We start from the raw sequence: 17,421 nt of genomic DNA, 5'->3' as shown, positions 1-17,421 counted from the left end.
TAGCCAAGCCTGACCTGCTTTAGAGGATTGCTGGGAGCAAGGAGGAAGATGACTGGAAATAAAAGTGAAATATGATTTTTCAGTACTGCCTCTATACTGGGGGAGGGCAGCATCATGTATGTTTGGGAAGGCTTCTAATAGCAACCAGTAGGAGAGATTATAATCTTATACATGGCGTATAAACCTTTATTATACCCTGTGTATGTTCCTTAATATATTAAGGAGCATTACACAAGGTAATGAAGTAATTGGCATCTGCCCCAGCCCATCCCTCACCCTCACAGAGTGTTGCCTAACACTGGAAGAAAGGTGCAGGTATTTGCACTTTGTGCAAAGAAAAATAGTAAATGATGCCCCTTTTTAGCACCTTGTTCTCTTGCCTGCCTTAAGAGAATGAGCCATTAGAGTTTTGCTTTGCAGATGCCATAGATTGGAGCATAATGAAAATGTTCTTGACAGTGGATTAGTTTCATAGAGAAGCATGTGATCCATACCAACTCTGCTTCCACGCACTTATCATACAGTGCTGTCTTTATGACTTAACATAAATTATTTCTGTTCATGGTTTAAACATCTTCTGTTTTAGTAGCTAAATGCCATGAGACCTCTATTACTTATTCATAATGTGTCTAAATTAATAAAACAAGCTGGAATTATATTTATATTCTTTGATCAGTAAGCATTACTTTTTGTGTTTATTCATGTAATAGTAGGGTCTTGAGAAATCGCACAAGTATTAGCAGATAATGTTGTGTAATTAATGCCATATTTTAGCATTAGTGTTTTAATGCTATACTTTGTCAGTGGCTAGCAAATCACTCTCTTTCAAATAATCTATCTTGTTTTTGTGTTTAACTTGACCCTGAATGTGGCATGCATCTTCCTGCTGCTTTTTTGGTGGAGTTTCTTTATACAAATTCTTTGAACCCTTAGATGCAGAGAATTTGTTCCACTGCTGTTTAAGTCAGCCCCAGGCTTCTGGTGGCACTTATTGGAATGGAGTGCTAACTAAAACAGCTAAAAATCCACACAGGTAAGTGCTACTGAGACTAAGGGGCAGATTTATCAAAGTATGATTTTCGTATGTTTAAAAAGCATGATACAAAAAAATTGTATCAAATACGATTTTTTTGGATTGTGCTTTTTAAAGTACAAAAAATTTGTATTTCAAAATACGAAAACATCTGATCATATAATGGCCGCAAAGTACGATTTTTTTCGTATCTGAACGATCGTAAAATGCAGGAAAACCTTTCTGACTTTGATCCTTCTGTGCATGATTTTGGAAGCCTCCCATAGGACTCAATGGCACTCTGCAGGTCCAATTTGGCCCAAGGAAAGTCACGATACCAAAGCTTGAATGAATCCGAAACTTTCGCACTCGGCACGACAATACGGTTTTGCTGTGCTTTTTTGTTGCAAAATATGATAAAGTCGCGCAAATGTACGAAAAGGTTGCAGAAAATACGCAAAAAAAATGAGATTTTTTTTTTGTATTCTGACCAGTTGTACTTTGATGAATGTGCCCTTTGTGTACTTTGATGAATGTTCAATAAGCTGTAAAACTTTTTCTCACACTGTAAGGCAAGCCTGATTTGTGAGGCTTAAGTGGACTTTCTTTCTCTGTATTTTATGTTTACATTAGAATGTTGATTTTATTGTTGGTTTCTATGACAAAGCCCTCTATTTCCAGTATTATGTATATACATTTTTTGAGTAAATGTAAAAAATTGCAGATGCCTGTTATGCATGCAGAATGCGGTTATTTTGTTAAGACTTGATGATGCCTTCCCATACAGTGGATATAAAAAGTCTACACACCCCTGGTAAAATATCAGGTTCCTGTGCTGTACAAAAATGAGACAAAGATAAATCATTTCAGAACTTTTTCCACCTTCAATGTGACCTATAAAATGTACCACTCAATTGAAAAACAAAACAAAATGTGGTTGCATAAGTGTGCACACTCTCTTCTAACTAGGGATGTAGCTGTGTTCAAAATTAAGCAATCACATTTAAAATCATGTTAAATAGGAGTCAGCATACACCTTCCATCATTTAAATGCCTCTGATTAACCCCAAATAAAGTTCAGCTGCTCTAGTTGGTCTTTCCTGACATTTTTTTAGTCACATCCCACAGCAAAAGCCATGGTCCCCAGAGAGCTTCCAAAGCATCAGAGGGATCTCATTGTTAAGATATCAGTCAGGAGAAGGGTACAAAAGAGTTTCCAAGGCATTAGATATACCATGGAACACAGTGAAGATATCAAGTGGAAAAATATGGCACAACAGTGACATTACCAAGAACTGGGCGTCCCTCCAAAATTGATGAAAACACGAGAAGAAAACTGGTCAGGGAGGCTACCAAGAGGCCTACAGCAACATTAAAGGAGCTGCAGGAATATCTGGCAAGTACTGGCTGTGTGGTACATGTGACAACAATCTCCCGTATTCTTTATATGTCTGGGCTATGGGCTAGAGTGGCAAGATGAAAGCCTTTTCTTACAAAGAAAAACATCCAAGCCAGGCTACAATTTGCAAAAACACATCTAATGTCTCCCAAAAGCATGTGGGAAAAGGTGTTATTGTCTGATGAAACCAAGGTTGAACTTTTTGGCCATAATTCCAAAAAATATGTTTGGCGCAAAAACAATACTGCACATCACCAACAGAACACCATACCCACAGTGAAGCATGGTGGTGGCAGCATCATGCTTTGGGGCTTTTTTTCTTCAGCTGGAACTCGGGCCTTAGTTAAGATAGAGGGAATTATGAACAGTTCCAAATACCAGTCAATATTGGCACAAAACCTTCAGGCATTCAGGCTTCTGCTAGAAAACTGAACATAAGGAGGAACTTCATCTTTCAGCATGACAATGACCCAAAGCATACATCCAAATCAACAACGGAATGGCTTCACTGCCACAGCCCAGACCTGAATCCGATTGAAAATCTGTGGGGTGATCTGAATAGGGCTGTGCACAGGAGATGCCCTCGCAATCTGACTGTTTTGGAGTGTTTCTGCAAAGAAGAGTGGGCAAATCTTGCAAAGTCAAAATGTGCCATGCTGATAGACTCATACCCAAAAAGACTGAGTGCTGTAATAAAATCAAAAGGTGCTTTAACAAAGTATTAGTTTAAGGGTGTGCACACTTATGCAACCACATTATTTTAGTTTTTTGGTTTTCTTCCCTCCACCTAAAAGATTTCAGCTTGTTTCTCAATTGAGTGGTACAGTTTATAGGTCACATTAATGGTGGAAAAAGTTCTGAAATGATTTATCTTTGTCTTATTTTTGTACAGCACAGGAACCTGATATTTTACCAGGGGTGTGTAGACTTTTTATATCCTCTGTATGTGCCAGCACCCCATGCACTAATTCACCCCCATGCAATCAGGATACTGGCTTTTGTAGTATGTGCTGATTACAAGGCAGATAGTCCTTCTCCCAGAGAATTTGCTGTCCATGAAAAAAAAAAAAAAGAATTTCAGTTTTAGATCAACAGGGCAGTTTTCCACTTTTGCCTCAGTCTTGAGGCCCAGATAAGTCAACAGTGCTTCTGGATCATGTTAATACATGGTTTCTTTGCTTGGTAGATCTTTAACTTGCATTGTGGATGCAGTAACGAACTGCCCCGTTCCAGCTATATAAATATATAGAATATATTTTTATAGAAACATAACACAAAATAACATTTCAATAGTTTATATGTTGTCTTTGTATTATATGCAATTAAACATAGGGTTTAAATGATTTGCAAATCATCCCATTTTCTTTTTATTTACATTTTATACAGTGTCCCAAAAAGAGATTTGTAGTTTAATTGTGTAATTTTATGCTTTACAATTGGACAGATTGTATAAAATTCTGTGGTTTTTCTGTAAGCTTTCTGATCTGTTGCAACATACCACAGGAAGTGTGTAGATACAGAACACATGATTGCAGTTATAAAACGGCCATCACGTGTCCATAAATTGACTGCTAAAAAGTAATCATGTAAAATATGTACTACCAGCTCTCCACTTACCACAAAACTAAGTTGTGTTGGCAGTATGTGGATTTGCGAAATTATGACATTCCTATTAATTTTCAGTGCACAAGCCAATTTATTTAAACTGTAGTAGCTTTTCTGAAGCAAATACAATAATACAATATTGTTGTCAGTGAAGGATAACGGTTTGTTTTTTTTTATGTTACACTTCAACTACATTATTTTAAGACGGGTATCATAAAGACGTAATTGAAGAGGTGATTTTGGAGTGCAGCATGTTTCCTGTGGGGGCACTAGATGTGACCAGGCCAAAAGTGATGGCTGCTAACTCTACTTCGCTGCTTTATATTTGCAGAAGTGGTAGAGGGGAAAAAGACAGATTCTGGGGTGGGGTGCAGGGAGAATATTGGTTAGAAATGAGAAGCCTTTTTTTCCCACTTTATTCATTTTGTAGTAAATAGACCGATTATATAATTTCATGTTGTTTTCAATTTCGTTTTTAATTAAAGTCAATTTATTTTTTGCAATTTACTTTTTTAACATGTTAGCAATGAACAGTGAAGCAGATGAGCAACTTTTACATGATGCTAGAAATGGGAACCTTGAAGAAGTTCGGGAACTATTGGAAAGCAACAGGAAAGGACAAACTGTGGTTAATATTGATTGCAAAGGTAAGTACTTTTTAACCTTTGTGTGCAATCAAAGTTATTTTAGCAGTTCGACTGATAAGTTTTAAGGATGTGAACAGTAATTTTCTGTAATATTTGTGTTTCTTAAAATTAGCCAGGCTTTAAAGAGATAGTATGCAGCAGTGCAACCCCCTGAACCTAATATTATTTGAATAGCCCCCAAGTTTTTGCTAAGCTCTGTATTTTCATATCTACTGCACCAAGCCTATGCCTATGGAGCAGATTAGGCTGTTTGGTTGCTGTATGCTAGGAAAGAACTAGCAGCAACGTTACTTTGGTGTGCATTTCAGTCTGCAGTAGCTTTAATAATTGAGTGCCACCCCCTGGAAATTGGGTGCTGTGGTTTTTTTTAAAATATATATTATTGTTTGATATATAAAACTTCATTTAATCACTGTGCATTCAGAACTTTATGGGGTATGAATAAGCCACTCAGACTTTGCAGAAAGGAAATAATAAAAGTTTGTGCATAAAGTAACTGTTTGTTTTTGTTCCAAAAAGGTTATGGGAATGGCTTTTCTTTTGACTGGTAGTCACTTATGATGTTTCTTCTAGGTAAAAGTAAATCAAATTTGGGATGGACACCCCTTCATCTGACATGCTATTTTGGACATGGACAAGTGGTTAAAGACTTGCTGATGGTAAACTTACTACTTTTTCTAATTTCTATGCTTCTCGGTCAATGCTCTTGCAGATTTTTCTGTATATTTTCAGTGTATAAAACTATATAAAAATATGAATATATGAATAGAAAGAGAGGCATGTTACTTGTTACTCATTAGTACAGATGTTTTTTTAAATGGTCAAGGCATGACTGTTAACTCTGATTAAGATGTAAGGTCTTCATGAGTAGGGGATGTCCTGTGTAAAGTGGGAGATACTTACAGTGGCTTGCAAAAGTATTCGGCCCCCTGGAACTTTTCCACATTTTGTCACATTTCAGCCACAAACATGAATCACTTTTATTGGAATTCCACGTGAAAGACCAATACAAAGTGGTGTACACGTGAGAAGTGGAAGGAAAATCATACATGATTCCAAACATTTTTTACAAATAAATAACTGCAAGGTGGGGTGTGCATAATTATTCAGCCCCCTTTGGTCTGAGTGCAGTCAGTTGCCCATAGACATTTCCTGATGAGTGCTAATGGCCAAATAGAGTGCACCTGTGTGTAATCTAATGTCAGTACAAATACAGCTGCTCTGTGACGGCCTCAGAGGGTGTCTAAGAGAATAATGGGAGCAACAACACCATGAAGTCCAAAGAACACACCAGACAGGTCAGGGATAAAGTTATTGAGAAATTTAAAGCAGGCTTAGGCTACAAAAAGATTTCCAAAGCCTTGAACATCCCACGGAGCACTGTTCAAGCGATCATTCAGAAATGGAAGGAGTATGGCACAACTGTAAACCTACCAAGACAAGGCCGTCCACCTAAACTCACAGGCCGAACAAGGAGAGCGCTGATCATAAATGCAGCCAAGAGGCCCATGGTGACTCTGGGGGAGCTGCAGAGATCTACAGCTCAGGTGGGGGAATCTGTCCATAGGACAACTATTAGTCGTGCACTGCACAAAGTTGGCCTTTATGGAAGAGTGGCAAGAAGAAAGCCATTGTTAACAGAAAACCATAAGAAGTCCCGTTTGCAGTTTGCCACAAGCCATGTGGGGGACACAGCAAACATGTGGAAGAAGGTACTCTGGTCAGATGAGACCAAAATGGAACTTTTTGGCCAAAATGCAAAACGCTATGTGTGGCGGAAAACTAACACTGCACATCACTCTGAACACACCATCCCCACTGTCAAATATGGTGGAGGCAGCATCATGCTCTTGGAGTCTGCAAAAGACTTGAGACTGGGGCAGAGGTTCACCTTCCAGCAGGACAACGACCCTAAACATAAAGCCAGGGCAACAATGGAATGGTTTAAAACAAAACATATCCATGTGTTAGAATGGCCCAGTCAAAGTCCAGATCTAAATCCAATGGAGAATCTGTGGCAAGATCTGAAAACTGCTGTTCACAAACGCTGTCCATCTAATCTGACTGAGCTGGAGCTGTTTTGCAAAGAAGAATGGGCAAGGATTTCAGTCTGTAGATGTGCAAAGCTGGTAGAGACATACCCTAAAAGACTGGCAGCTGTAATTGCAGCAAAAGGTGGTTCTACAAAGTATTGACTCAGGGGGCTGAATAATTACGCACACCCCACTTTGCACTTATTTATTTGTAAAAAATGTTTGGAATCATGTATGATTTTCGTTCCACTTCTCACGTGTACCCCACTTTGTATTGGTCTTTCACGTGGAATTCCAATAAAATTGATTCATGTTTGTGGCTGTAATGTGACAAAATGTGGAAAAGTTCAAGGGGGCCAAATACTTTTGCAAGCCACTGTATCTAAGGCGACCATAACACTTGTAGCATTCCAGCTTCTGACAATATTTATGAGCATCCTCAGCCAGTCATTTAAACATGCTGAAAGTTTTACTAAACATTGGTGGTCTGTATCTTTGATATCTGTTGTCTAAAGCTTGGCATTACATTCAAAGATCCACTTGTTTAATGAGGTTTCCCAATGAGGAGGTGTTTGCCTGATTTGACCATCTAATTGTGTGGCTAGATTCAGCTGATCCAAAATTATAGCCAGCAAAGATTCTTTTTATACAAATGGTCTAAAAGGAATGCCTGAAGGCACTGGCAAGGCAATGCAATACTTGCCCGATGGTATTTTCAAATCTGCCCGATAGATATTTGGCCCATTTACAACTAGATATTGGTCAAACAGGCCCTAAGGGTTCCATAATCAGGCTAATAAGCTACTGGCTTAGTCTGGAGTGGCAGCGCTAGCAGCCTTTATCAGTCCATGAACGGCCACATTAAGAAATGTCCTTGTTGGTTATTAATTTTTGGAATCATATTTATTTTCTTTTATGGTTTCATGTAGGCATTTTTCACCCAGCAGAAGAATATACTATATACAACAGCAGTTACATTCCTCACATAGCTACACTGACAGGGAAAAGCATGCTTAAATATGTACTCCTTCCAGGCCACCTTTATTATTAAGGATACTATATATACAGTGAGGAACATAATTATTTGAACACCCTGCGATTTTGCTCCCAGTTCTCCCACTTAGAAATCATGGAGGGGTCTGAAATTCACATTGTAGGTGCATTCCCACTGTGAGAGACAGCATTTAAAAAAAAAAAAAGCAGGAAATCATATTGTATGATTTTTAAAGAATGTAAATACAATTCATACAATGTGATTTCCTGATTTTTTTTGTATTGCACTGCTGTGCATAAGTATTTGAGCACCTGAGAAAATCAGTGTTAATATTTGGTACAGAAGCCTCACAATACATGGCCCCATTCATCCTCTCCTTAATACAGTATAGTGGACATTGGACATGTGATGAGCAGGGGAACCTTCCGTGCAATGCATGATTTGAAACCATGATGGCGTAGTGTTCTACCGACAGTGACCTTTGAAACTGTGGTCTCAGCTCTCTTCATGTCATTGACCAGCTCCTCCCTTGTAGTTCTGGGCTGATTACTCACCTTTCTTATCATCAGTGGTACCCCACGAGGTGAGATCTTGCATGGAGCCCCAGTCCTAGGGAGACTGACAGTCGTCTTTAGCCTCTTCCATTTTCTAACAATTGCTCCAACAGTTGATCTATTTTCACCAAGTTGCTTGGCAGTTGCCCCGTAGGCCTTTCCAGCCTTGTGGAGGTCCACAATTTTGTCTCAGGTGTCTTATGACAGCTCTTTGGTCTTGCCCATGGTAGTAATTGGAGTCTGACTGACTGTGGGGTGGACAGGTGTCTTTATAGAGCTCAGACAGGTGCTACTAATTTAGATTAATGAGTGGAGTAGAGGTGGACTATTTAAAGGCAGAGAAACAGGTCTCTGAGAGACAGAATTCTTGCTGATTGCCAGGTGTTCAAATACTTACAGTGGAGGAAATAATTATTTGACCCCTTACTGATTTTGTAAGTTTGTCCAATGACAAAGAAATGAAAAGTCTCAGAACAGTATCATTTCAATGGTAGGTTTATTTTAACAGTGGCAGATAGCACATCAAAAGGAAAATCGAAAAAATAACTTTAAATAAAAGATAGCAACTGATTTGCATTTCATTGAGTGAAATAAGTTTTTGAACCCCTACCAACCATTAAGAGTTCTGGCTCCCACAGAGTGGTTAGACACTTCTACTCAATTAGTCAACCTCATTAAGGACACCTGTCTTAACTAGTCACCTGTATAAAAGACACCTGTCCACAGAATCAATCAATCAAGCAGACTCCAAACTCTCCAACATGGGAAAGACCAAAGAGCTGTCCAAGGATGTCAGAGACAAAATTGTAGACCTGCACAAGGCTGGAATGGGCTACAAAACCATTAGCAAGAAGCTGGGAGAGAAGGTGACAACTGTTGGTGCGATTGTTCGAAAATGGAAGGAGCACAAAATGACCATCAAAGCATCCTAGAACTACACGGGAGGAGTTAGTTAATGACCTCAAATTAGCAGGGACCACAGTCACCAAGAAAACCATTGGAAACACATTACACCGCAATGGATTAAAATCCTGCAGGGCTCGCAAGGTCCCCCTGCTCAAGAAGGCACATGTGCAGGCCCGTCTGAAGTTTGCCAATGAACTCCTGAATGATTCTGTGAGTGACTGGGAGAAGGTGCTGTGGTCTGATGAGACCAAAATAGAGCTCTTTGGCATTAACTCAACTCGCTGTGTTTGGAGGAAGAAAAATGCTGCCTATGACCCCCAAAACACCGTCCCCACCGTCAAGCATGGGGGTGGAAACATTTTGCTTTGGGGGTGTTTTTCTGCTAAGGGCACAGGACAACTTATTCACATTAACGGGAAAATGGACGGAGCCATGTATCGTGAAATCCTGAACGACAACCTCCTTCCCTCTGCCAGGAAACTGAAAATGGGTCGTGGATGGGTGTTCCAGCACGACAATGACCCAAAACATACAGCAAAGGCAACAAAGGAGTGGCTCAAGAAGAAGCACATTAAGGTCATGGAGTGGCCTAGTCAGTCTCCGGACCTTAATCCAATAGAAAACCTATGGAGGGAGCTCAAGCTCAGAGTTGCACAGAGACAGCCTCGAAACCTTAGGGATTTAGAGATGATCTGCAAAGAGGAGTGGACCAACATTCCTCCTAAAATGTGCGCAAACTTGGTCATCAATTACAAGAAACATTTGACCTCTGTGCTTGCAAACAAGGGTTTTTCCACTAAGTATTAAGTCTTTTTTTGTTAGAGGGTTCAAAAACTTATTTCACTCAATGAAATGCAAATCAGTTGCTATCTTTTATTTAAAGTTATTTTTTCGATTTTCCTTTTGATGTGCTATCTGCCACTGTTAAAATAAACCTACCATTGAAATGATACTGTTCTGAGACTTTTCATTTCTTTGTCATTGGACAAACTTACAAAATCAGTGAGGGGTCAAATAATTATTTCCTCCACTGTATGTGCAGCAGTGCAATACAAATATATTCTTTAAAAATCATACAATGTGATTTCCTGTTTTTTGGGGTTTTTTTAAATGCTTTCTCTCACAGTGGGAATGCACCTACAATGTGAATTTCAGACCCCTCCATTATTTCTAAGTGGGCGAATTTGCAAAATCGCAGGGTGTTCAAATACTTACAGTCATGGCCAAAATTGTTGGCACCCCAGAAATTTTTCCAGAAAATCAAGTATTTCTCACAGTAAAGTATTGCAGTAGTCTTTGCATTGTGTGTCTGTGTGTGCCACACTAAGCATGGACAACAAAAAGAGGAGAAGAGAACTGTCTGAGGACTTGAGAACCAAAATTGTGGAAAAATATCAACAGTCTCAAGGTTACAAGTCCATCTCCAGAGATCTAGATTTGCCTTTGTCCACATGGCACTGTAGCTAATCTTCCTGGGCATGGACGGAAGAGAAAACTTGAGGAAAGGTTGCAACGCAGGATAGTCCGGATGGTGGATAAGCAGCCCCAAACAAGTTCCAAAGAAATTTAAGCTGTCCTGCAGGCTCAGGGAGCATCAGTGTCAGCGCGAACTATCCTTCAACATTTAAATGAAATGAAACGCTATGGCAGGAGACCCAGGAGGACCCCACTGCTGACACAGAGACATAAAAAAAGCAAGACTACAGTTTGCCAAAATGTACTTGAGTAAGCCACAATCCTTCTGGGAAAACTTCTTGTGGACAGATGAGACCAAGATAGAGCTTTTTGGTAAAGCACATCGTTCTACTGTTTACCAAAAATGTAATGAGGCCTACAAAGAAAAGAACACAGTACCTACAGTGAAATATGGTGGAGGTTCAATTATGTTTTGGGGTTGTTTTGCTGCCTCTGGCACTGGGTGTCTTGAACGTGTGCAAGGCATCATGAAATCAGAGGATTACCTAAGGATTTTGGGTCGCACTGTAGAGCCCAGTGTCAGAAAGCTGGGTTTGCGTCCGAGATCTTGGGTCTTCCAGAAGGACAATGACCCCAAACATACGTCAAAAAGCACCCATAAATGAATGGCAACAAAGCGCTGGAGAGTTCTGAAGTGACCAGCAATGAGTCCATATCTAAATCCCATTGAACATCTGTGGAGAGATCTTAAAATTGCTGTTTGGAAAAGGCGCCTTCCAATTAGAGAGACCTGGAGCATTTTGCAAAGGAAGAGTGGTCCAAAATTCCTGGTGAGAGGTGTAAGACGCTTATTGATGGTTATAGGAAGCGACTGATTTCAGTTATTTTTTCCAAAGGGTGTGCAACCAAATATTAAGTTAAGGGTGCCAATAATTTTGTCCAGCCCATTTTTGGAGTTTTGTGTGACATTATGTCCAGTTTGCTTTTTTTTGTCCCTTTTTTTGTTCTATTCCAATACACACAAAGGGAATAAACATGTGTATAGCAAAACATGTGTTACTACAATACTTTTCTGTGAGAAATACTTGATTTCTGGGGTGCCAACAATTTTGGCCATCACTGTATGTTCCTCACTGTATATATAATATATTAATTCACATTAAAGTACAGGTATGGGACCCATTATCCAGAATTATTGGGACCTGGGGTTTTCCGGATAAGGGGTCTTTCTGTAATTTGGATCTCGTACCTTAAGTCTTGTAATAAAATTATTTAAACAGTAATTAAAACCAATAGGATTGTTATGGCTCCAATAAGGATTAATTATATCTTAGTTAGGATAAAGTACAAGGTACTGTTTTATTATTAGAGAGAAAAAGTAAATAGTTTTTTTAAAAAGGTGAATTATGGAGTCTATGGGAGTTGGCCTTTCCGTAATTTGGAATTTTCTGGATAATGGGTTTCCGTATAAGGGGTCCGATACCTGTACCTCTAACTATGTACTGTTCTTGAATTAAATGGCCAATCAGAATTTATTTGGAGATCACTCTTTTAGCTTTTTATGAAGGAATGAACTAAAGGTGTATAGTTATTGTTTGGGATTATCTGGGTATATATTAATGTTTTAGCTATTTTTCACTTGTGGTTTGGCAGGCTGGAGCTGCTGTCAATGTTCAGAATGATATGGGAGATACACCTCTGCATCGTGCTGCATTTACTGGTCGTAAGGTAAAAAACATGATTTCTTGCAATTTTATACCTTAGAGTTTTTAGCAGCTGTGGGACAAGTGTGATCTGGCAAAGGGTTTTGTGATTAAGCCAAGACAGATTTTGGCCTAAGTGAAAGCTATATGTGTGATGCTAATCTAACACTGCCTAAAGCTCAAAAACTCCATGCCCACAGTGATGTGATGGTAGCATCATTTTGTGGAGCTGCTTTTCATCAGCCGTACTAGGTTTCTGTTTAAAATGATGCAAATTATCCTATTCCAACTCAAAACTGATGCTTGGGTGAAAAATGAATCTTTCAGTGAGACAGTGATCCCAGGCACAAGGCAAAAGTAACAATGGAGGGTTTAAAACAAAATGGTGAGTCAAAGCGCTGCTCTTAATGAAGCTGTGAATCTGTTGGATAATCTGAAAAGTGATGTGCACAAGTGTCATTGAACTTTCTTGAACAACCTGGAGCAAATCTGGTGGGAAGAATAAGCCAAAATCATTCCAAAGCAGTTTTGCAAAAGGTTTTATAAATTTAAGAACATAAGCACATTTTGTCTCAAAATATTACGTTAAAAAACATGCAATAAAAATACAACAAACAAAATGTTTTACCTAACATATCTATTTGTCTAAAGTTTGAAACAGCACCCCCAAAAAAATGAGTAGATGCTTGAAATAAAAAAAAAATATAGTTATATATACAACGTTGTTTCCATGTATTATTTGTGTTAGTCCTCTTGTTATTTTATGATTGATCTCGTGCAATAAAGTGTACATTTTACTTGCGTTAAATTTGTCTTTTTTTTTTTTTATAAACACATTTAAATTCATTTTCATATACATTCTTTTATTTAGCATGTTCACAACTGTATGTATACCTCATCACTCAAATGTATACAATACCTTTTGCCTTACTTACTGTAGCACCGTCCTTCAGTCCCTCATATTTTACTGCTATTTACTTTATTACTTCAATGCATTTTACAGTTGTGCATGTATAATGCCATTTAATAAAAATGCCTTGCCATTTATTCCAGTTTAAAGCCATTTATGCTTGATTACTTTGCAAGAATATGCCCATTCACTTAATTTGGTTCAATCATAATTGATTAGGACATTGTCATGCTGCTGCTGGAGTACGGTGCTGACACTACTGTAATTAATGGAGAGGGGCAAACTGCTAAAGATATGACCCACGACAAGGAGATCAAGACCATGTTAGAAGGCAAGAAACAATTTATGATGTTTATTATTAAACCTATTAGCAGTTTCAAATGTTAAACCATGGAAAGGCTGAGTTATCTGATTACTAAGAGAGAAAATAGAGCTTGTCAGGATTCTCCAGAGGGTCTTAATGCTTTAGGAAAAATTACTTCAAATGTTAAAAATACTATCAAAATTTGAAGTTGCTTTTTCTTAGTGATTTCCACACATAAAATTTTGCAGATTGTTCCTCCCCTCAACATCCAAGAAAACTTTTCATGAATTACAAAAGTTTTAGAGTTCTACCAAGTTAGGGGATGAAGGTTCACCTACATGCTCTCGCCATCCCTCATGTTGCCAAACTCAAGGGGTAGCCGCAGTGTTTGAGAGCACAGGGACCTTCAGCAATATAGCAGCAGAGAAGGTTGTATTGTACAAAGTGCAAAACTGGCTAATTTCTGCAATTTTTTTTCATTATGCACACTGCCCTTGCTGTAAATTACCCCTACAGAATACATACCAATAAGGACAGATACAGTATGAGGAGGTAATTCATTCCCTGCCAGCCTTTTTGCTTGTGTTTCCACTTGTGTTTACAGCAGCCTAGTGTAAAGTATTTCAAAGAAATAATTTGGTCCTCTATATCGGTTAAATGATGGATTTTGTCAGGATCAATAGCATTCCATTTGACTACATAATGTCTGTCTGTAAAACCAAACGTTTTGTGTGTTAGGTACTGTGCTCAGTGTTTCATAGTTTGAAAATTAAGATGTATGTGTGCATATAATGTGCACCCTATATGGTAAGCTCTGGGGTAGGCACAGATATAATGAATAGTCTTTGTAAATCGCTTGCATTAGAGGCAGTGTAGTCCAGATAGCGAGGCAACAATTGTTTGACCTATTTTGCTGTCGAGGTATACACAGAAAACTTGATGTATTGTTGCCTGCTACCCTGTGTATTTCATATATTAAGGAGATTTAAGGAAAAATGCAGGATTTTGTCTGATGTACCAACTTTCTTGTTAGCTGCACAACGGACACAAGAAATAAAGCTTGAAGAAATGCTTTTGGCAGCTGCACGTGAAGGAAATATTTTAAGACTGTCAGAGTTGGTAAGCTTACAGAATTATTCAGATGCCAGCAATCAATATTTTGCCTTCTCTGTATTCTGTAAAATAAACCTTTGCCAGCAGTATTTTCCTTGTTGCTAGCAAATCATGAGAAAATTGCAAAATCTTGCAAACTTGCATGCTGTAGAGAGTGTGTACAGGATCCTGATTGGAAGGTCATAGTGGGTGTATAAAGAAAAAAACACATTTATAGTCCGAAAACCTATTATGCTTATTTGTAGCAAGCACTATTGGCACCAAAACACCTATCTTAAAAAAAAAAAAATCGAATTATTGGCCCTAGCAGTACTTTAGGCATACAATGGGTGAACGCCAGCTTTTAGGGTACAGATATGGGATCCCTTATATGGAAACCAGTTATCTAGAAAGCTCCAAATTTTGGGGTGGTCATCCGTAGAGTTCATTTGAAGAAAATAATTTCAATTTTTAAAAACAATTAAATTTTTCTCTGTAAAAACAAAATAGTACATTGTGCTTAATCTAAACTAAAGGTGACCATACACTGGAAGATCCACTCAGGGTCATGGATGGGGCTAAACAGTCTGAACATAATTGTTGATGGGAGAATGGGTTCAACAATTCTTTTAGGTAATAATGAATGGCACATACAATTGTTGTTTTACTAAAAAATTAAGAGGCTTAACCCTGGCAATAATCCTGAAATAATTGGGAATAGCATGTGAATTGCCTTAAAGGAACAGTAACACCAAAAAATGAAAGTGTATAAAAATAACTAATATATTATGTACTATTGCCCTGCACTGGTAAAAGTTGTGTGTTTGCTTCATAAACATTACTACAGTTTATATAAATACCCTGCTGTGTAGCCATGGGGGCAGCCATTTAAATTGAAAAAAGGAGAAAAGGCACAGGTTACTAAGCAGATAACAGATAAGTAGCATAGATTCCCATTGTATTCTACACAGTTATCTGTTATCTTCTTATGTAACCTGTGCCTTTTCTCCTTTTTTCAATTTAAATGGCTGCCCCCATGGCTACACAACAGCTATTTCTATTAACTACAGTAGTCTTTCTGAAGCAAACACACAACTTTTACCAGTGCAGGGCAACAGTACATTACATTTTAATTATTTTAAAACATTTTTATTTTTTAGTGTTACTGTTCCTTTAAAACATGCAGCACATAACCTAAAGTGACAATTGTATTTGTATTGCAGCTCAACAAACCCAAGCCACCTAATATCAACTGTACTGACCAAATGGGAAATACCCCACTGCACTGTGCTGCATATCGTGGTCTTAAGCATTGTGCTTTAAAACTTCTAAAATGTGGAGCTGATGTAAATGCAAGGAACAAAACAAGTAAGGATGTTGGCATGAAATCTTCAACCAATGCAATTTTTTTTTATTAATATGTTCTGTTGTATGCTGTATAGAGTTTTGACTAGGTGTTTATTCTAAAAATGAGCAGTATTTCCTACTTGAAAGGCTTTCCTGCTTTCAATAATCATTTACAACTTGGTATTGAAGATTTGCTTTGGGATTTTGCTGAATTCAAACTTACGGGCAGATATATTAAAGTGTGTGATTAGAGCTCACTACAATAAAATTCTCCCAATTTATGTTATTTTTAGGTGTATATATCAATAGGTGACATATGCAGTTCTCCATTTGATGTATATGCTTCTAAAAATTCCAAAGCAATGAATAGAAAGTGGGTGAATTTTTCTGTGGTGAGCTCTAATCTTACCCTTTGATAAATCTACCCCTTAATGTCACGTGACTTTGAAGTATTGGAGAACTGAAGGTGACAACATTTTGTCAACAGAGATGCAGTTATGTCAAATGTGCTTAAATCTAAATATAATATAACTCTTACTGCTCATAAAGTCAAACCCATGTGATGATGTTTGAGTGTCATTTTGTTATTCACCAGTATTTCATTTATATTTAGTTTCTTGTTTTATGTTTATTATTACAGATCAAAGACCCATAGATCTTGCACAGCAACTGGAAATCAAGCAGGTTCTTCAATCCAGAGTTGTCAAGGTGACAAATATACACCCAGGAATGAAGATGTTTGCTTGGCTTCAGATGATTGCTAATAAATATTTTATTTTCTCTAGCATGTGCTAAGAAACCTCCAGCGATTTGATGGAGCACTATGTAAGGTATTTTTTGTAATATGTAAGCTATTTGTTTCTTTCATTGCCTTAAAATTGCTTTCTGATTTATTTGTGTGACCCTAAATAATCATATGACATCATGCAGTATATGTGTAGGTGTTTTTTACCTTGCAAACCATGTTTAAGATATTTTTAACTATTATTACATTTTTATTTTAAAGTGAAGCAAATATTCAGTGGAACTCCTCATTGCAGTTCAACAGCTCCCCAACAGCCCTAGCTTAATTACTGATACTTTTTTTTCGGTGAAAATCCTGTCTGTCAATGATTAGTCATCTTGCTGTTATCAAACATAGGAAGATTACTTTTCAATTTAAGCTTATGTGCCCAGTATCGCTCCATTTCTGGGGTGGTTTTTCATTGTCATTTATGTTATTTATTTATAGTAAACAGGCATCCCATTCTAATGCTTGTATTTTTGCTTTCTAGAGCTCACGATTCTTTGGGTGGAGGGTCTTTTGGGTAGTATTGGAGCATGGAGTTATTTCTTGGTATCAAAAACAGTGAGTAATATGTTCTTTACATGATTTTTATTATATTGTTTTTGTTGAAGATACAAAAGAAAAATATCAAATTCAATCCTTTGTCCACATTGTTGCAATTGTCCTTCTAGGCCCACTACTTAAAAATTTGGGTATTGCTTTCTAGATGATC

General features: G+C 37.9%; 1 protein-coding gene across 11 annotated transcripts in view; it reads left to right on the top strand.

The window, feature by feature from the left end:
- osbpl1a (oxysterol binding protein like 1A) overlaps nucleotides 1-17,421 on the top strand; it is an 81,586-nt gene that overhangs the window by 5,467 nt on the left and 58,698 nt on the right. For 5 of the 11 annotated variants that reach the window (XM_018095057.2, XM_012965314.3, XM_012965313.3 and 2 more), the window contains exons 2-10: nucleotides 4,541-4,663; nucleotides 5,237-5,322; nucleotides 12,220-12,294; nucleotides 13,399-13,510; nucleotides 14,517-14,602; nucleotides 15,799-15,943; nucleotides 16,563-16,630; nucleotides 16,708-16,752; nucleotides 17,197-17,270. In XM_018095057.2, coding sequence (XP_017950546.1) covers nucleotides 4,541-4,663; nucleotides 5,237-5,322; nucleotides 12,220-12,294; nucleotides 13,399-13,510; nucleotides 14,517-14,602; nucleotides 15,799-15,943; nucleotides 16,563-16,630; nucleotides 16,708-16,752; nucleotides 17,197-17,270 — 814 coding nt within the window. Of the gene's footprint in view, nucleotides 1-933; nucleotides 1,034-4,540; nucleotides 4,664-5,236; nucleotides 5,323-12,219; nucleotides 12,295-13,398; nucleotides 13,511-14,516; nucleotides 14,603-15,798; nucleotides 15,944-16,562; nucleotides 16,631-16,707; nucleotides 16,753-17,196; nucleotides 17,271-17,421 lie in introns of those variants that run through there. The other 6 variants (XM_018095055.2, XM_031904642.1, XM_018095053.2 and 3 more) reach the window with 3 other exon arrangements.

This window comes from Xenopus tropicalis, chromosome 6, assembly GCF_000004195.4.
Source record: "Xenopus tropicalis strain Nigerian chromosome 6, UCB_Xtro_10.0, whole genome shotgun sequence".
NCBI lineage: Eukaryota > Metazoa > Chordata > Amphibia > Anura > Pipidae > Xenopus > Xenopus tropicalis.
Note: the sequence above shows the minus strand (reverse complement) of the source record. Positions and strands in the feature narration are given on the sequence as shown.